General features: G+C 41.0%; 1 protein-coding gene across 1 annotated transcript; it reads right to left on the bottom strand.

Annotated features, from left to right (window-relative positions):
* Nucleotides 1-384: 384 nt before the first annotated feature.
* LOC124134854 (spermatogenesis-associated protein 7-like) lies at nt 385-15059 on the bottom strand. Its single transcript, XM_046499920.2, has 10 exons — nt 14874-15059; nt 13082-13147; nt 12707-12796; nt 12266-12313; nt 11996-12120; nt 8852-9654; nt 8079-8123; nt 3592-3669; nt 2363-2420; nt 385-2141 (listed from the first exon to the last, which is right to left on the bottom strand). Exons 2-10 carry the CDS (start codon nt 13122-13124, stop codon nt 1047-1049), a joined length of 2385 nt encoding a protein of 794 aa, XP_046355876.2. The 5' UTR covers nt 13125-13147; nt 14874-15059; the 3' UTR covers nt 385-1046.
* Between the last annotated feature and the right edge of the window lie 6869 nt (nt 15060-21928).

Raw genomic sequence — 21928 nt, 5'->3', positions numbered from 1 at the left:
AGGCATGGTCAGGCCAACAAATAAAACAATTGATTCTCATGCAAAACCTTTCAAATGTTGGGGGCTTCTGTTTGAGTGTGAAAAGTTGTGTGCCACCAAGGGGAGGTGAATTCAGGGTATTGAGTGAGTGAGTGAGTTGGGTTTAACGCCCCTTTTAACAGTATTCCAGTTATATCGCGGCGTGTCAGCTTAATGTTGGAGGAAAGCCTGAAGTGATGCAGGTCTCAAACGTTTACCACTTCGGTGAAACCCACGAGCACTTGTATGGTGCTGACAAACCTAGAAACATAATCAGGGCGAACCGGGATTCGAACCCATAATCATAGGTTTCTGGCGTGCCCAAGGAATGCAACTCTGCACAGCGAATCGCAGCGCCTTAGACAACTGGGCCACCCCTGCCGCCATTCAGGGTATTGAAAAGTGACACTACCGAAGTCAGGAAGGGTCTCACACAGGCAGACGTAAGGTGCCTGACAAAAGGATAATGCGCAACCCCCATCCCCCTCTGATCCGGCGGTGAAAAGGGTTAGAACTTGTACTTTTTGTCTTATGTTAATACAAAATATATCACTATATGACTTCAGCCACAAGTCCTTGGCCCTAGTCAAGTAAAATTTCTTTTAGTCTAGTAAGCTTTGCTAATAAAACTCCATATATTTTCACTAAGATCTAATGTAAATAATGTCAAGTGACATGGGCAGCCAGTAGACTCAAAAGTTTTGGGAACAGACTGTGATACTGACTTGCCGTTGCATGAGAACCAAAATTATTTGTTTTTAAAGCCTTAGAATAAAACAGAGTACCAACAATGACAGCTTAAAACATACAATGTATATCACTGAGAATATTCTCTGAAGAATAACAAATCTGGTATAATATAATCTGCACAAAAGATATATCTAACAATGTGACTGTGTCCAAATACAGCACACATAAGGCAAAGGGTTCATTTATCACAGTCAGGGCATAGCAGTTGTAATATACTAAAATACTACATGGGGATCTATGGTCTATATATCAATTCAACTATTGCTTGAACTGTCAGTCTAAAAATCTTCATCCGATGTTCTGTGTGTTGTACCCCCCTGACCATCATCATCATCAGCATCATAATCATCTTCATAATCATCATCATCGTCTTCCGCCACTTCAGCATTCCCAGGGGTTTTGTCATCCAGCTTGGCTTTAAAGGAATTGTTGACGGTAATGGATTCTTCATTCTTTATGAGAAGGCCTGTATTGGCATTAGCCTTTATTGCTTCTGTCACATCCACAGTTATCTGCCCTTCTTCACCTTGACTTGCAACCTTTATAACCTCAGCCTTGTGGAGCTCTGGCAGGCGTTTCTCCTCTTGTCGGGGCGTGCGGCGACGTCGAGCGGGTACCGGGGCTTTGGTGGAGTGAGATGGCGATGATACAAGTGAGGAATCCGGTTCTGACTGCATCTCGCCTGGCGATGTGACCCCATTAATCTGCTCCCCTCTTGATGACATCCTGTCACTCACATCCACCTCACTGACAGATCTACTTGCTCCTTCATTGTCATGGGTGGTCATTGTCTTCTCGTATCGCTCCAGCACCTGGGTGGCCGTCATCTCATCAGTCTCACCCAAACCCACATCCGACTGTTTCCCTTCAGATTTCAAGTCACTCACTTCTGATCTTACTTCACCCAACTGGTATCTAGTTTCTCCAAACTCTGACCTTTTCTCCCCAATAGTTGACCTTGACGCACTGGCCAGTGACCTTCTATCACTCATCTCCGATCTTGTGTCCCCAAGCTGGGGTCTTGTTTCTGACCTTCTGTCCCCGATAGTTGACCTTGATTCACTGACCAATGACCTTCTGTCGGCAATGTCAGATCTTGCTTCACTAGCTTGTGACCCTCTCCTGTGGTGGGACCTCACAGTACTGAATGCCTCTCCAGTACTGTCAAAGTTCAATGTGTTTGTTGAAGAATGAGTGCCATCTATATCCTCAGCAGGTTTATCCTGCCTGGCAAGTCGGGCTGCTCTCACTTCTGGGTCTGGCTCTAACATGTTCACAGTCCTCTCACACTCATCTTCCTCCTCGAAGGGTTCAGGACTATCAGATATGCCAAAATCTGTGCGTAGTTTGTCCAGGATAGCCCGCATTCGAGACTGAAAATAACAAGCTGATTGTATATTGTTTCTTTGTCAACAGTGGCATAATATTATTCAAATCCAGAGACGTTATGATATCCTCATTTTCTATGGTAAATTTTATTGTTTCTCCTGTCAGTCAAATTATTGTAACGTTTATTGTAAATTATTGTATCGTTATTTAAAGATTCTACATGACCAGGTGAGCTTCAGTGCATCACATGACCATCACTACTCACAATCTTTAGCTTTCCTTTGTGTTTCTCTACATGCCTGTCAAACACCTTCTTCAATACCCTGTAAAAGAAAACAGGACACACTGAATGACAGTGACAATAAGATTAATCATCAACATTCTGGAAACCTTTCTCTGTCCATAGATGCCCATGTTTGTCTCCCACAATGTCATCTACATTGGTGTCTCTGTTCAGTAGAGGTTCCACCCTGAACCATTTCACTGTTAAGATACCCCTGTTCAGTACACCTGTAACTCTGAACCCACCTGTCGGTGTAGATACCCCTGTTCAGTACACCTGTAACTCTGAACCCACCCTGTAGATACCCCTGTTCAGTACACCTGTAACTCTGAACCCACCTGTCGGTGTAGATACCCCTGTTCAGTACACCTGTAACTCTGAACCCACCTGTCGGTGCAGATAGCCCTGTTCAGTACACCTGTAACTCTGAACCCACCTGACGGTGCAGATACCCCTGTTCAGTACACCTGTAACTCTGAACCCACCTGTCGGTGTAGATACCCTGTTCAGTACACCTGTAACTCTGAACCCACCTGTTGGTGCAGATAGCCCTGTTCAGTACACCTGTAACTCTGAACCCACCTGTCTGTGTAGATACCCCTGTTCAGTACACCTGTAACTCTGAACCCACCTGTCTGTGTAGAAACCCCTGTACAGTACACCTGTAACTCTGAACCCACCTGTCTGTGTAGATACCCCTGTTCAGTACACCTGTAACTCTGAACCCACCTGTCGGTGCAGATAGCCCTGTTCAGTACACCTGTAACTCTGAACCCACCTGTCGGTGTAGATACCCCTGTTCAGTACACCTGTTACTCTGGACCCACCCTGTAGATACCCCATGTTCAGTACACCTGTAACTCTGAACCCACCTGTCAGTGTAGATACCCCTGTTCAGTACACCTGTAACTCCAAACCCACCTGTCAGTGTAGATACCCCTGTTCAGTACACCTGTAACTCCAAACCCACCTGTCTGTGTAGATACCCCTGTTCAGTACACCTGTAACTCTGGACCCACCCTGTAGATACCCCATGTTCAGTACACCTGTAACTCCAAACCCACCTGTCGGTGTAGATACCCCTGTTCAGTACACCTGTAACTCCAAACCCACCTGTCAGTGTAGATACCCCTGTTCATTACACCTGTAACTCTGAAACCACCTGTCGGTGTAGATACCCCTGTTCAGTACACCTGTAACTCTGAACCCACCTGTCAGTGTAGATACCCCTGTTCAGAACCTCCTCTGTGACCTGTTTAGCAAACAGCACATACTGTTGTTCGTCTTCCCTGTAGAAGAAAAAAAATGTCATCACATTACAATTTCGTACAATACATTGCAAAAACACCTCACAGCAATAAATGGGGCTATATCAGACATTTTATGAGAGTATTTTTCCTACCAGACAATTGGCAGGACAGAAATTAAATTTATCCAGATCTTTCAAATCTTTTTTTCTTTACCACATTTGAACTTAATCCTTGTTTGAACATATCAAAGATAAAAGCATGGACATAACTGAATTACTTCCCTTGTTATGTTGTCAGATATGTAGATACATGATAAACTGCATTTGCATGAAATTATGAATGCCTGGAAAATACATTGAACATCTCGTCAAGAAGTTAGTGCCAGGTGACAGCCAGGTCAAAGATGCCATTTCTCTGGCTTTGCTATTTTCTGCATTATCAGCCATAGGGTCTGACAGATTTTTCTGTTTACTAATAAAGTATCTAGTAGGGCTGGGACGGGTAACTCGGGTACCCGGGTCGAGTTGGTACTAAGTAGGACCCGGGTACCCACAGGACTACCCGGACCCGTGGTTAGTCACGTGATATATTGTTTAATGACATAAAGTATCTAGAACTCTATGGTTTCACTACAAGTCACTAATCCTTTCTTTTCTTTCTGACTATGCACCCATTCCTTCTGACTTTTCATATCTTTGAATGATATAACTTAGGTCAACTTCAGTGTATGCATGACCAGATTGTTTAATACATGTATCTAAATACGTTTTGCCAGTGCTATGTTAAAAAGTGCCCAATCGGACATTTTGTACCTATCTCTTTAGACCTGCAATGGGTACCGAGGTAGGGTGGGGTAATAGGGGGATGGGTACCAGGCTAGTAAATTCGGACTCGCCCCATTCCTAGTATCTAGTATCTAGTATTCAAGTATTCAGGTGGTAGTTGTATCATGTGTTACAGCTGACAAGGTGTTGGCTGTATCATGTACTACAGCCAGGTGTGCAAGGCACGAAACCAATTAGGTGACAGTTGAATCAGGTAGTACAGCCAATCAGGTGACAGCTGTATCAAGTATTGAATCAGGTAGTACAGCCAATCAGGTGACAGCTGTGTCAAGTATTCAATCAGGTTGTTCAGCCAATCAGGTGATAGCTGTGTCAAGTACTACAGCCAATGAGACGGCAGCTGTATCAAGTACTAAAGCCAATCAGGTGACGACTGTATCAAGTACTACAGCCAATCAGGTGACAGCTGTACCAAGTACTATGGCCAATCAGGTGACAGCAGTATCAAGTACTACAGCCAATGAGATGGCAGTTGTATCAAGTACTACAGCCAATCAGGTGACGGCTGTATCAAGTACTACAGCCAATCAGGTGACAACGAACTACATTAAGTCTGCACTGACAAACTAAAGCTATTACAATACGTTTGATCAAATCTGGTAGTATCAATGGTATTGATGTTTTGGAATGATATACAGAAATCAGCCAGTCAGTGACACTTCAATGTGACAGCTGACTTCCGACAACTTTTCTCCAGCTAGAGCCTACTTCCTACACTGACTGAGTGAATGAATGACGTTTTATGCCCCTGTCAGTAATATTCCAGGAATTAGGCTTGACGGCCTACCCATGTTTCACATCAAGTAGACAATGTTGACAACACTGATGTTGTTTGTTTTATAGTAATAGACAACAATTGATAAATGGTAATAATAAAAAAGTATTTATTCAGTCTATTTCTGTGTGAAGATTATTACAATATATATGTCTATGTCATAGATGCCACCAAAACAGCCTTGCATGTTAGCATCTGTTTCGGCTTGAAGACAAAATATGTACACTGTGACATCATGCTAGCACACTTCCCGTATGTGACATTCACTTGGTACAAAGTGTGACTTGCCTCTCAGATAAATAAGTGGCACCTTCTCAAGTGGATGGAATATTATACAACACAAGTCTATCAAACAATCGGGAAGAAACTACTTATCTGACGAAACTCATCGGAGATTGGAAGCAAGTTGTAAAGTGTTTACTTATAAAACCCAGTTTTGGACTTAACGATTGTAATTTCTACGAGGAAGACCAAGATATAGACTTCTGAATATGAACCGTTTTCAGAGAGAACTGGCATTAATATCAAAACTTATGAGGAAGATCAATGTAATTCATTGTTCATGAAGGATTTTGATTTTGTGAGACAAATGCTGCTAGGTATAGAACAGTGACCACTTCTAGTGTTAAACAGGGCTGTAATGACATACTGCCTTGAAATGATGCACAGCTGATACTGAGGTCACCATGGACAAGATACATGAAAACTTGACACATCTCAAGCTCAAAGCAGTCTTTCAAAGAGTATTAATGGCCAGAGTATGTGGAGATGGAACCAAAACATTTTACCAAACTTCCATCAAATAAACTACAAATAGTTTCATAACTCTCACACATTCATAAAACAGTATGAAAAGATGCCCATACCATCAGTATATGTTTCATATGATGCATGACCCCATGATACTTGCAATTAACCAATACTTCATTACAGTCCTTGTGTTACAAAAATCAAATGTTTGTTTAGAAAACAGAAGGACGTTATTACAGAAAAAGTATGTACAGAAAAAAAAAGAATAGTACCATATGAAACTTGGAATGTAACACGCACTCCGCAGCATCAGTGAGTCACACACGGAAACCACAGCATCACAAGTTGGTTTGTTATTATTCAATGTTTCTTTTTCAAATGATAAACAAATGTTCAGGGTTTGTATAGCATTTAAAAACCTTTGCATTCTACCTCAAATAAATCAAGTTTTCTCCCAAATCTCAATGAAGGCACTTTGATTGTTTCCTATGTTTTTCAGTAAAAACAGTTCAACATTTAAACTGTGTCCTGCGAACCAAAACAAACAGATAAGTAACTGACTAGATAGTTGTGACAATAGAGTGAGTGAGTGAGTGAGTTGGGCTTAATGCCGCTTTTAACAGTATTCCAGTTATATCACGGGGTGTCAGCTTAATGTGTGAGGAAAGCCTGAAGTGATGCAGGTCTCAGACGTTTACCACTTCGGTGAAACCCACGAGCACGGGTATGGTGTTGACAAACCTAGAAACATAATCGGGGTGAAACGGGATTCGAACCCACAATCATAGATTTCTGGCATGCCCAAGGGACGCAACTCTGCACAGAGAATAGCGGTGCCTTAGACAACTGGGCCACCCGTGCCCCCCTGTGACAATAGAGCGCAGACTACAATTTTGCACCTTCATATAACAAATGTTAAACAACAAAAATAATGCAACTGCACTGTAGCGTGCTTTCAGGCCAGGTAAGCTCAAAACTTGTTCAGAAAAAATAACTTCCTAACCTATGCTACATAGATCCTTTACTTTGACAGATGTATTGCCAGACAAGTCAAATGAGATACACGACCTGTATACCACATGCACTTTACTTGACAGGAATGATGTAGCCAAAGGTTTGAATGTTCATGTGTTGGAACTGAATGATGAATCATTATGATTGTTTTATTTTTCAACAGATCAGTCACTGATTACAATTGTTTACATTGTATGTATTTTCCAGCAAGTTGAGCTACTACACGTCAGAAACACTGTGATTATATCTTGATAAACATAATTTGAAGTTTCTGAAATATAAGAATGTCCTTTTCATGTTGTTGCTTGCATATTACCAGTGAGTATTTCAATGTATTTTTATGCACACATTTAATGCACATTCTACAATGAATTTGGATTGGTCAATCAGAGGTATCAAATCACAATAAACCCCCTCTGATTGAAAAGGCTGCTTTGACGGCTGCATCACCACGAAAGCTAATATTTTTAGAATAGTTCTTCTTTTACAGACATTGTCGGTAGGCATAATTATAAGCACAATGATAGGCTACAAAATGCAAACTTGTGGTAGCTACAATGTTCAAAGGATGACTGGCACTAAATGTAGCATTTGAAACCTCACGCTGCACATTCAGTTCCAAATTCAATTTAGCACAGTTAAATCTACAGGTAACCTAGCTCTACATTGAAAACACAGTATGTTCATCTCCTAAGTAGACTATCTGAAATAATAATTTAACACAGGGATATTTTACTAGTCAGTAGATTATGGCACATATACTAATGACTGCATCAGTACAGGTAACAAGACTATATAATATTTGTTCATCAGAACCCCAAAAGTTTATATTTACATCTACTAAGACATGTTCAAGCAGAAAGAATAAACTCACCGAACAAAATCAAGCAAATAAAATATTTCACAACAACTTCCAATGTAAAACCTGCAGTCACGGGAATCAGAAAGCCTATGTGGATGCTACTGATGCTACAGCGAGATGCAAGGTAGGGTGTGGATGAGGGGGAGGACCGTGCTCAGCTTGAAGCAGTATTGCAGTATCAGAAAGGTTTAGATGTACTCACGCTTCACTCATTCTCTGCCTGTTCAAAGACTTAGTGCCAAACGACCTGCCAAGTAGAGAAAATAGCTTCAGCTTCAGCAGCAAACATTACCATTGGAAGAATAAGCTATTTTGAAAGCAGACTTTTTTGGCAATTTCAAGACAATTTCAGTGTGTTACACAGGCTATGCTGAACCCACAATTCTGCAAGTTTTACTGATGATTGAATTTGTCAATCAATATCATCTTTTCAATGACATACCTTTTTTTATCCATATATAAAATAATATACTCAACAACCTATAAGAAATGGATCATAACATATACATACACAGGGCATATCACATACAGCAATAAATATCACAAGTGACATAGCTATTAAAATATCAAAGAAAAGGTGCTAGAACATATTAATCTTACAGCTTGTTCTAATTGTTCTAAATGAATACATTTCTAAACTAAAAAACGACAGAGAAATGAATTAAACTTAAGTCATTAAGTATTCACATGATTTAAATGTTAATTTTCCAAGGCCACAAATACGTCTTCATATCACATATCTCGGAGAATTTACTCACTACACACTAAAACAAGAAATCATTGAGTCACCGAACTTTTCCTAACATTCAGGTATTCATAAGCAATTGCAATATTTAATTTAAATTTGAGCCACAAAAACTAAAAATATCATGATATATTATCATTTCATAAATAAAAACAATGTTTAGATGCCAGGAACTAAAGCTAAAACTACTCCACCACAATATGTCACAAAAGTCAACAGAAGTGCATTACTTAGTAAGTCTAGCACTGCCAGATGATGTTCGCATAGCGCCATTAACAGGAGGCTGTTCAGTTTCATCAATCTGATCCATCGGAGTCTTCATCCCATTGTTCATCCGGATCTGTGCCTTGCTAGCTTGTTCCTGGAGCCAATTCATGTGATCCTTGTCCACCGATATGTCCAGCTTCGGCACCCCATCCTTCTCCCCTTGGTGGCGGTTGAAGTCTCGACTCTGTAGCGTCTCGTACATCAGCTGGCTCTCTGACAATGTCTGTGTCCCCGTCCTGTTCAGGGTACCTGTGCCCCGGGGCTTGGGCTTGGGGCGACACTCCCTCTCTGTCATCTGCATAGCCTGTCTGCCGGTTTGCTCCATGTCGTCATGTCTATGACTTGGCTTCTTTGGGGGCGGATTGTAATACTTGTACTCGCTCAGACGAGACTGGCGGTTCGATTTGAGAGTTCGTGGGGTGAAAGGTTTCTCAGGCTCTGTGAATACATGGGAGCGTTTTTGTAAGAGATCTCCATCTGTGGCCTTCTTGGGATTGCCCATGAGACTGGTTCGAGATCCATTGCTCAGCATGGAGTGGGTGGATCTCACAGAGGAAGGGCGTTTCTCTGGTCTGTAGTAGGTCTGTAGATCATTGGCTTGAACCTGGTCCTGGTATCTGATGGTCTTGTTAAAGCCGCCAGGGGACTGTCCACGGGGTCGTTGGCCTGACCCGTACGTGGCGTCGGCACTCGCAGGGTAGTTTTCTCTCAGGGTTGTTCTCATGATGTCATACACCAGTCTCTCATCATCATCCTCGGGATCATCCTAAAAGCAGAAAAGACATGTATATGAGATTATTGGAAATTTTAGAATAAATTGTATAGTTATATACTTATCCTATTTCACACTTTGCATATCTTCTTCTTCTTCGACCCTATGTGGAAACGCGCTTGAACTATGTTTCCAGCACCTAAAACAAAGACATTCACCTAAACACACCCCAGCATCTCTATGGTTACGACCAACAACTGGTTCAAATATGTGTTCCCTATCCTATCCCATCTCATCCTATCTGTATACTCCATGGCCTATTTGATGTGGGCTCTTCCCCTCAGTTGGTGTTTCCCCACTGTATCCCACTGGCCTGTTTTGTTGTGTAGAGATCCTATCTCACACTTTGACATTGATCCCACGTTGTAACAACGGTGGGTCTTGGCACCCTAGCCTGTATAGACTACAACCGTGAGAAGTACACGAGGGAGCTGGATCTAAACGGTGTAATAGGTTAGTTTAAAACACTGAAAGACATGAACTTGTGAGTGGGAAAAAACCCCACAATCAATCAGTGCTGACAATCCTGATATGTTAATTGAACGAAACAGCATGAGAATACATGCTGAATGTGTTTTGACATATGTCATCATTCATAGAAAAACCTCATAGCTATAAAAGCATAGGTGATACAGCTGATGACTTAAATCAATTCTGGAACGGTATCGATTCTTCAAACAGAGCGTAGCACTATCTTCCACCGACAATAGGGTGTGACTGTTCGGTATCGCATTTAACACTTCGTCAAGGTTGGAGTGTATTTGAGTGCATGAACCGAACCAGGACGCAAAGAGGAACTAACGACAACATCCACAAGAACCATAACCCTACATCAATGCTCAAGGCAGAGGTGAGCGGGATAAAGTTTCGGGACACTGCTCTATATTAAGGAACAGCCACGCCTTATGGCGACTTCGAAGTTGAAGACTACAAGTCCCTTTAAGAGGGACATAATCTGGGATACCCAAACAATAAACAAAAACCTCAACCCCAAAGTGAATGCTCGAAGATGTATTACGTATATACATTTGTAAAACAAAGCAAGGACTGCGTTTGCTGGGGTGTGACAGTTGCTGTGCCAAAACCAAAGGGCAGAACTTGCGGAGACCCTGGACATCTGTGACAGAGATGTCATGAAGGTAATGAAAGACGAAAACTGCACCCTTCCATGATCGCGTGTATATCACTAATGTTGCAGTAGCCAAGGCCACGAGAAACACAGTCTCCAGTGTGATCGTCTTGAAGTCTTTATCCACCAGTGGCTCACAATCACTGGAAGTCAAATGTTGCAGGATGATGTTGAGGTGCCACGCAAGGATTGATCCATCATTTTGTAGGAGCAGATGAGCGATTGGAGTTCCGCAGCAGTGGAGACATTTGAGGTAGTGGCTTTAAGCTTACGTGTAGATCGCGGGTGATGTAAATACTCAATGATCTGTTGAGGTGAAGCCGAAGTAGGAGTAGAAATGTCAGGAGTGCGAAAGTAATTCTCAAGGCTGTACAATTGTCATACCAAAGATGAGTGGTAGACGAACGTTGAGCTGCAGGGAGAGCCTTTGCTACCTGCTTGGAGTAGCCTTAAGCGACAAGGGACTTCTGCCGAAGCGTCAAAAGTATAGATGGAGTGTTGGAGCCACTGAGAGATAAGTGGAGCAGGAACAGGAGATGATGGTCTGTCGGAGATCCTTAGCAAGGTGGAGAAACAGTTGCGAGTCAGAAACAAGCGACAATTGGCTTCTACCTTTTGCAGAACCCATGGAAGAACACCTGTCGGAGGTAGGGCGTAGGCATCAAGACTGTTAAACTGGATTGAGAACCAATTGTGATCCCAAGGCTCGGTTGAGGTGTCAACGAACAGATGAAGGTGTAGCACCTGGAGTCTAAGCAGCACTGACCGTGACAATCACAACAAAGAGTGTGAGTATGCCCCCACCCATTGTCGCAGTATCAAGTATCAAGTAAGGTTACCGTGCACGGGAGCATGTAATTGACCCAGTTGTTGGTTGTAACCATAGACATTTTGTGGGTGTTCGGGTGAATGTTTTTGTTTCAGGAACTTGAAATATGGTTCAACTACATTTCCATATAGGATCAAAGATGAAGAAGATATGCAAAGTCTGAGATAAGATACGTTATAAGATTATAATATACTTAAACATAACATCAGATACCAACAAGACCAATTCCCAAGGAGAACAAACAATAACCTAGATATGACGCAGTTCTTAATCTATAACAATACACAAAACTCAACAAAATTAACGATACAGTTCAGTCATTTGTTAATTAGGACATCACTGTTTTCATTCCCCATGTGATCCAACAAAACACCTACCCACTCTGCCTCATCATAATACTCAGCATCAACATCATTCCTTGACACTGGCCGCACAGACATACGAGAAGTTGGCCGACTCGTTCCATGTTTCTTGATGTGATCACGTTCTTTCCTTTCTCGAACTAAAACAGAAAGACCCTGATGTTAATAAATTAATGTATACGATCTACATGTAGTACAACAGGAATCATGAAACTGGAAACATGCAAAATAATTCTGCACTTTACATCATAAACACCTAGTTTAGGATACGGAAAAAAACATTACCTTTCTGACTCTGTGCTATAGATTTGGGCGGACGGTTATCAATGGCGGCTGAAAAACGAAAAACATGCAACCTATTACTTTGAGCATCAATGTGTAACCCGATTCATGGAATAGTCAATACCAACTTAAAATTACAACAAGTTGCCCTCATATAATATACGCCCATAATTCGTGTTCACATAATTGCTTGAATCATGTTAATTTTTTTTAGAAATGTCACCCACTACACAAAAGTGTGAATGTCCATGTTTTGGTTTCTAATGGCACAGGTAAGTTATTAGACTAATTAATTATTGATATGGTCATTAGATCTCCATTTACTATCTTCTATTAGAATTGGTTACCTGTTGTTTCAGCAAATAGGACTGCTGATATTTGACAAAGCTTCACTACTGGGAATGTAAAGGTCTACAAGTCTTAAAGACAACCATGTGTACTCACGTTTAGCTTTATTTATCTTGCGGTAATGGTTGTTCATGTGATCCAGAACTAGATACTGTGTAGTCAGTTTGGCAGATGTTGGGGCTAATGCTGGAAAATTAGGCAAACCTATCTTATGAAACATATGATCATCATACATGACATCGTATTTCAAAATCAATATAAGCATGATAAGTCATTATCTAAACATACAAACTGTGCTGTTTCTAAAATATAATTTGTAATTTCTGTTGTTTTTTTCTTAATATGCAACAGTAAACATGCGAAGGAATAATCACATAACCATGATAACAGACACTTCAGTAACTATTCCAGTACTGTTGGTTGAGGTTATATTTTCATTTGCCATAGTAAAGCTGAAAATGGGAAACTTACGGCCACTTTTCAGCCCAAGACTCCCTTTTAAACTTCCAGCCATGTTTTTTCTGCTCTAAGGAGCTCCTGAAAGAAAGATATAAATTCTTTGTTTTACCGTGTTTACTTTTTATGAATTCTAACATGTGTAATCTATCATTGCTCTTACAATGATTACTTGACAGTACTCTGAGCCGGCCAGTACTTGTCTTATACCCATAATGCCAAGCACCAGTTATGGTAACAACAAGCACTGGCCCAGTTAACGTTTTTTGGTATGACATGGCTGCTGATCAAACCGCCAGCCTTCTTCTCTCCAGGCAAACACTCTACATGATGTATTAGACCATGGAGGTGGTCTTTCTTAACCTGAAGTAATAAAGTAAAAGGCAAAAAACTGCTCAATACAGAATACCTTTTGACACAATTTGCAGATGATACAACAATCATACTTGACGGATGTAAATCATGGCAAATATAGAAATTCGGAAAAAATATGCATCTTTTTCTTGACTGAAAATGAACTTTGAAAAAACTAAAATAATATGGATAGGCTCAAAACCTACAACGCTCCAAAATTACAAGACATATAACATACACGAATCCTGTTTTAAGCATCCACCAAAATATTTCATAGTAACTCTCCCAAAAAGCATTGCATGTAAGTTATATTGTAACTTCACCTGGAAACAAAACACAAAGGTTTTGTTGAACATTGCTGAATGTACTTAGACAAACCTGCGACGTCATGGTAGTCCAGGTGAGGTGAAATGGGGTTTATTATTCTTGCACTTATATTACAACGTGCATGCATGTGTCTTCCGTGCATGCGTGTGTGTCTTCCTTTACCATGTTTACTAGTCCAAACCAATGCTGGTGTTATTGTGCTAGTCCAGTGAGATGCGGTTTCGTCCAGATTTCAAGGCAGACACAAATTTGAATGCCTGCACTCAGATAACTGTTTTGAGGTTTATTTTGACCTGCATGAAAAGAATGGTAACTCTTCCTCAAAGGAGTGATTGGCACCTTTGCCTTGAGCTTACAGTGATGCCTTCAAATTACAAGGCATTCACACTCAAATCGCTGTACAAATTGTAATTACAAAGCAAGGAAGGTAATCCATGGTGTATTTTCAAAATCGCTGAAATATTAGGAACACTAGAAAACTTTCAGATACATTTCTCTGTTAAACATGTTAAATGAAATAAACTTTAAAGTGCAAATGGAAAGTTTTCTACATTCATCTGTTATGGTATTTCTTGTGTTAAAACGTCTCCCCATTTAAAAAAATAATCATACCTCGAGGTTTGAATACAGCAGTCGGTGACCCGATTCACTAGCGAGGTAATGATCATGATGATTGGATAGTTTATCTTGATCCTACTAGTAGTAGGCCTAAAAGCTAAACTAAATTGAAGACAGCTTTAGAAATTGGCACTAGTCCTGTAGTCCTTGCCAAACTGGCCAATAGTTGAGGTATCATAAGGTCGAGTCAAAATTTGCCATTTTTAAGGGTTTTGCTATATCTTATCATTATAACGACTAGTGAACTAAGATGTTAAGTTTCTACCCCTGGAAGATGAAGTTCATGATGATGGAGTAGTGCAAATGTCGTGCTAGTATGTCAATGTATACTTCATCTGATATACTGCACTTTAGCCATAGGACCAAAACAGGACCCAAACTAAACAAATAAAAAAAGCGGTAGATGATGAAAGTGAAAACGCCTTTCATGATTGAAATTCACTTTAGCATTTGCGGCGTTCTAACTCCGACACATCCATAACAACTATTGCAATAATATTGAGCCTACCGTTATATGAGGGTGCCTTCAGGGTAAAAATACCCGAGTGATCTGACGCTTTCTACATAATGCAATAAGCAAAACATTCTAAAATCAATACAGAAATTCCAGCCCAGACTCGTCCGCCATTTTGGTAACTATAAACTGTCGCTTGCGACCCCTATCGGGTTAAAACGAGAGTTACGTCCCTTGTTAACTATCCCAGCAAGCTCCTTCCCAGCGCGTGACACCTTCGTTACACTCTCTAGCATAGAGAGCGCCGCGAACGGATTATCGCTGTGAGGAGCTTGCTGTCCAAGCTTATGACACAGCTAAGCTGGGCCCCGTCTCTAATATCACAATATAGGAGCCGGTACAGGCCAATGAGACGATTGCTGTGAGCGCCTTCGAAATATATAACATTACACTATGTTATGTAATTTTTCATTGGTTGCTATTGTTAGACGAAGGGCTAGCCTTCTGCAAAAGCCTCCACTGAGAAACATCACAAACTACTTTAAGTCATTTTGTTTAGATGTGCCACCATCTGGTGCAGGAAAGACCCTCTAACCTTAACTTGTACTTAATTGTATGAAGTTAAATTTCCAAAATTATTTTCTTCATACATTTTACGTACATGATATCAATATGTAAGAGAAATGATAGTAAATAGTCTTGTGTATTCTAGTCTTGAACATTTCGCAGATTTTCGAATACACCCCCAAATTGTGCTATGCGAGAAAAAATAATTATTTTACACTTGTCAGAAAACTTTGAGCGAATAAACTATTCTCAGGTATTTAAACGAGATACGCATGTAGGAAATTTATATATGTCGACATATGTAGGGCCACGCATACAATATAAATGTCGCATTGAAAATATTCCTATCTTTGTCTTTCCATTCCATGACGTCAAAAATGTTTATGTTTAAAGTTGGTTGGTGTTCCACTCAAGGAATAAGGAATAACTCGTAATATATATGATGTGACTCTTCTGACAAAATAGAAATGTGTGGTACGACTCCTATGTGGTTGCAATATATTTATTGGATGATTACGTTTAAAATGATGAAACCTCTGTTGAAAACATTGAAATTGGAATAGAATAGCAATAAACAATGGCCGATATTGATATTTTCTAGATATATTTTTTAAACAACATTCAAATGCAATACAATTATCAATACCAACGAAATAAGTCAATGTCCGTTTAATCTCATTAAAATCAGTTCTTAGTTTTCGCTACCATAAACAAAGATTTGAGGACATCCAAACGGGGTTCAAGTCAGACCGACCTTTCGCGAACTTTGACCGATCAATGAAATGACTGACAAGAAGTCGACATTAGCCAATCAGAAGGCAGCTTTCTCGAGCTTTACGACACTAGTTTCAAACCGGCGACTACGCTTCGAAGCATATTTTGACGTATTCCCGATTAAAAATTTTAAAACTGATAAAAAGAACATTCTGGAATGGCTTATAGATGGCCTAGATTGTATGGATATAATCATTAAACCTGTAACTGTCGTTCGGAATACCCTCTGTTAAATATTTCGAGGTTGCATGATTAGAAAACACATTCCGTGTGTCACTTTCATGATCTGGTAGGCGACGCACTGATTGGTTGGATGAAAGGTCGTTCTGACGTGATCCGTAATGGGATGTCCTCAGATCTTTGTTTAGCGATAGGGAGAACTAAGATCTGATTTTACTGAGATTGATGTCCGTTACTCAACAAATTAGCAGAATCATAATGGATGGTTTCTATTCATTCACCCAGTCATCACTTCTAACTTTGTACAACGTTGTAGCTGAGTGACAGCAGTATGAAGGTGACATTCCTTTACTAGTGTTACAAATAATACTATCGTAGTAATGTAGTCTAAGATTGCACCTGGGTGAGGTCAGATGTCGATTTTCTTTTAAACATGGATGGTATTTAGTAACTATTTGCATAAATCAAACCTGTGTTAAGTGATTATGTTGATAATTTTCAAGATCGTTGGAAAGATAGCATGGGGTCTTATGGAATGCGTTCTTAGAAAACTGCTTTCCATCATACTGAACACGACAGACATGGGCATCACCCTCAAAAGGAGTATCTCCGTGGCATCGAACCTTTTATTAATGCATTACAACTATCCCCAAACAATCAGAGAGAAGAGGTTCTCTTACCTCGTTTCGGGCATTGTTGTCTTGCTGCATATCTCAATATTTAGCATAATAAAAACATTTCTGCACATTGTACAGTTCATTATTAACTGCATTGTCAAAATATGTGACTCAACGAGTCACGCGTCAACGCTTAGCTTATGACAGCCTGTTTCCCTGGGTATGCTGCGCTGGCGCTACACTGAAGCGCCAGCGCAGCATACCCAGGGAACCAGGCTGGCTTATGACATCGTTCGTTACCCTCCCGTTATCGTTGCTGTTAGACTTCCCAAATCTGTTTGGTGTGTTATATCACATACTGGAACCCTGTGTATCCTCTTAGAAGTCTGACCAAAATATAAAAAATATGACGCTTCATGTGGTTTAGTGTCTCGCATTGTTGAATGAATATTTCTCAGACGTAAAGACATTGAAACCCTGTCTTTAGTCCTGTCTTTATTGCTACAGCAGTTTCTAAATATCATCTAAACATATAAGTTCTTCATTGAAAAGATTATTAAGGCATCTGCATGTGTTTTAGAGCTTTTGTAACTGATATCTCTAACCTTACATATACTACTCGAAAAAAGTAAAGGATCAAACGATTCTTTCATATTCACGATAGTTAGGCCTAATCTGCCTGGGCGATCTTGTTGGGAACGTCTGCATTAAAATGAAGGCGACAGTAACCCGCCACCGTAATATTGGTCACGATTGTAACTTGTACGTGACCTTCTCGTGTCAAGTTTCTAGTGTTGGTTGGTTGGTTTGTTGTTTTACGCCGCGCTCAGCAATATTCCAGCTATATGACGGCGGTCTGTAAATAATCGAGTCTGGACCAGACAATCCAGTTATTGAAATCATGAGCATCGATCCACGCAATTGGGATCGATGACATGCATCAACCAAGTCAGCGAGCCTGACCACCCGATACCGTTCGTCGTCTCTTAAGACAAGCATAGTCGCCTTTTACGGCAAGCATGGGTTGCTGAAGACCTATTGTACCCCGGACCTTCACGGGGCCAAGATTCTAGTGGAAGGATTATTCTGTTATTCATTTATTAATAATTTAATTTAATTAATAATTTATTAATTCCCGAGCACACTTGATACAATACCAGCTAACCCCATAAACATACTTATATGTAATATCAGAAAGACATATGGAATGTCATGGAATCACACACGCGCACGCTCACGCGCACGCACACACACACACACACACAGGAAGGAGAGAGAGAGAGGGAGACCGACCTTCGTAGGTGCCGAACTGCAGACCAAACATCAACTTGCCTACTGCCGAACTGAATACCTTGGCGTTAATAGCTATACTAACCTCACATGACCACAGCTGGTATTCCCTCACGGGTCAAATAATACATATAATTCATTTACAATTTCTCGCCACCATTTTCTCAAGTACCTATTCTCTAGCGTGGTATTCTCTACATTCACCGCGGAGTATATGAATTATTTATCACATGCCAGCCATTTCACGTTAAGCTGTTTGGATTACGCCCTCACGGCAGTTAACACTATAATATCTAATATCGTAAAGGCATATAGAAAACCATAGAACACCCTCCCTCCTAATAACCCCTACCCTACCTCTTTACACACTTATGGGTGCTGCCGAACTGTAGACAAACAACAATTTTCATTCAGTGCTGAGCTGTAGACATGGACGTTAATAGCAGCTACTCTGTTAATAAGCATAACCTTACTTGATCATAGCTGGTATTAGTACACACCAAAGCGGTTGGGTTGACGGCGGCACAGGCACACACACTCTGGTTACGCCTCCGCCGAACCTCAGCCATATTGCAGCTATATGACGGCGGATTTTGATTGATCGAGTTTGAACCAGCAGTTATTCATATTTTACGAAACGTCGATGTCAATGTCGCTGACACGCGTTCAACCAAGTCACCGATTATGACCCCCGTTTTGTCCGCTCTTTACACATGGCATAGGTTATATTGCTTCAGCTGAAATTAAGCTTTCTTCTGGGCCCCACACCAGGTCGGGTAGCCTAGTGGTTAAAGCGTTCGCTCGTCACGCAAAAGACACGCAAAAGTATGTATGTATGTATGTATGTATGTATGTACAGTGGTCAGACTCGCTGTATCATTTACAGACCGCGGTCACATTGCTGGAATATTGCTGAGTGCAGAGTTAACAACAAACAACCTAACTAACTAACAAAACAACTCTCAGCGTGTCGATTTGAGGCATTTGACACCACTCGGCCCTTTCCGTAACCTGCATCCGGCTTGTCCCAGAATTACCCGGGTGGTCACGAATGAATGAGGGCGGCAGGTCTTAGAAGATAGCGTCTGGTGAACCCTGAGCGACCTCTGACAGCCCAATCTAAATGGAGGAAGTATGAGTTATAATAATAATAATAATAATAATAATAATTAATGGGCCATTTATATACCACACAGGGGTAGCTCAAAGCCCTTTTATTAACCAGGTCGCTGGATTAGTGTTTACTCAACAATCATTCTCATCTCCCTGGGGAGTATACAACCCAAGCTGCCTGTTAGGCGCTAGAATGTTAACAACCACCCTACCGGGTACCCATTCACTGCTCGGTGAACAGAGGCACATTTCGAACTTGCAAGTCACTTGCCCAAGGAAACACCAGCGGTGTTACATGTCCTTCAGTGCAGGGTAGGACTGAAGCCCTAGAAACTCCCAGGAGCCAAGTTGCCGAACGCGGACATCCATTCAAGGACTCTCCGCTAACGACGTTGCTTAACTTCACCTGATTTGTGACCTGGGCGCTATGCATATAGAGAATCTCACCCGAGTGTCTTTTGATATCAAATATATCAACATGAGTTGATAAAAGTGGGAAAACTCCGAGGCTTGCCGAGGATTTTTTCCACTTTTATCAACGAGTGTTGATATATTTGATATCAATAGACACGAGGGTGAGATTTTATTTATCATCCAACATTCATTCTTCCAACTTTTTCAATTTGTAGGCTTTAATAAGCAGTGTCTAAAGTGTAAAAAGTACTGCTAACAGCTTTAGTAGTAGAGCCATTAGTGATGTCATTTGATTGTGACGTCATGGTAACCAATGACGTCACAATGGTCTGCAAAGCATTGTGATGCAATGTCATTGCAGCGATATCTACAGTGTAGATATCGCTTGATCTCACACAAGCGATATCACCTGTGGGAGCCAGTTTGGGATGATAAAGGACCTTGAGCCAATGAAATGTCAGCTTTCTAAAACGATTCGGTTTCTATTCTTTACTACCTCGATTTGGAATTATAACAAAAGACACACATAGAGGGAGAGCACACATATTCCTTCGACGGTACTTCCTTTTGTATTTTGATGCCATGGCGCTCAGATACGAAAGTGTGAATAAAATATCACAACAACATAATGGCGCTGCATTTATCGTTTACATTCGGAACAAGCCGATTGACTTCGTTTTCGAGATATAGAAATATAGAAACCAGACATGCAGGTTTGAATGCTTCACTAAAACGTACCTAGAATCTCCTGTGGAGGTGTACTCAGATCTTTATACAGAGAGGTATCGCACCAGGGTGAAAGATCTGAATCTAATGAGTGAGTGAGTTGGGTTTAATGCCGCTTTTAACAGTATTCCAGTTATATCACGGCGTGTCAGCTTAATGTTTGAGGAAAGCCCGAAGTGATGTAGGTCTCAGACGTTTACCACTTCGGTGAAACCCACGAGCACGGGTATTGTGCTGACAAACCTAGACACATATTCGGGGCGAACCAGGATTTGAACTCACAATTATAGGTTTCTGGCGTGCCCAGGGGACGCAAATCTGCACAGCGAACCGCGGCGCCTTAGACGACTGGACCACCCGTGACCCCGAATCTAATGATATTGAAATATTTGACAGATGTTATTAAGATCTGTTGGCACAATCCCTTGCGATCCCGCCTTCCCGCGGCAAGGGAGTTAACCAGCTATAAAAGTCCAGTTTCAACCCTTGCCGAACTAGGCTGGAATTTCTGGGCTCGATCGTAGCGCCACTAGTTGCTATTACGAGTTATGTCCGTTCTATGTCCCTCCTATTGACCAATCAGATTCCACGTCCAATATATCACTTGCATTTGCTTCAAACAAAATGGCGATCTGATCGATAAGCAAAATCTGTTTATTGTGATAAAACGGCTCTTACTTTGAAGAGATTTGGAAATTAGAGTTAGATTTGGACTTACGATCACCTTAGCGCCACGACTGTCGAAGTCTATGTTACAGTATGGCAGTTACGATCACCTTAGCGCTACGGCTGTCGAAGTCTATGTTAAAGTATGGCAGTTACGATCATCTTAGCGCTACGACTGTCAAAGTCTATGTTACAGTATGGCAGTTACGATCACCTTAGCGCTACGACTGTCGAAGTCTATGTTAAAGTACGGCAGTTACGATCACCTTAGCGCTACGACTGTCGAAGTCTATGTTAAAATACGGCAGTTACGATCACCTTAGCGCTACGACTGTCAAAGTCTATGTTAAAGTACGGCAGTTACGATCACCTTAGCGCTACGACTGTCGAAGTCTATGTTAAAGTACGGCAGTAACGATCACCTTAGCACTACGACTGTCAAAGTCTATGTTAAAGTACGGCAGTTACGATCACCTTAGCACTACGACTGTCAAAGTCTATGTTAAAATACGGCAGTTACGATCACCTTAGCGCTACGACTGTCGAAGTCTATGTTAAAGTACGGCAGTTACGATCACCTTAGCGCTACGACTGTGGAAGTCTATGTTAAAGTACGGGAGTATGATTGCTTTGTGGAACAGGGCCCAGTGCTGCAACATGCGTCTCCCACAACAATCTCTTCTTACATCTCCCATTATTTCATGTTACCCTTCTGAATATGTCTGCATCAATGTGTTTATATTATATTTAAATATTAATGTG

The sequence above is a fragment of the Haliotis rufescens genome, unplaced genomic scaffold, assembly GCF_023055435.1.
Source record: "Haliotis rufescens isolate VD_foot unplaced genomic scaffold, xgHalRufe1.0.p SCAF_3, whole genome shotgun sequence".
Classification (NCBI taxonomy): domain Eukaryota; kingdom Metazoa; phylum Mollusca; class Gastropoda; order Lepetellida; family Haliotidae; genus Haliotis; species Haliotis rufescens.
This window is presented reverse-complemented; position numbering and strand designations above follow the sequence as displayed.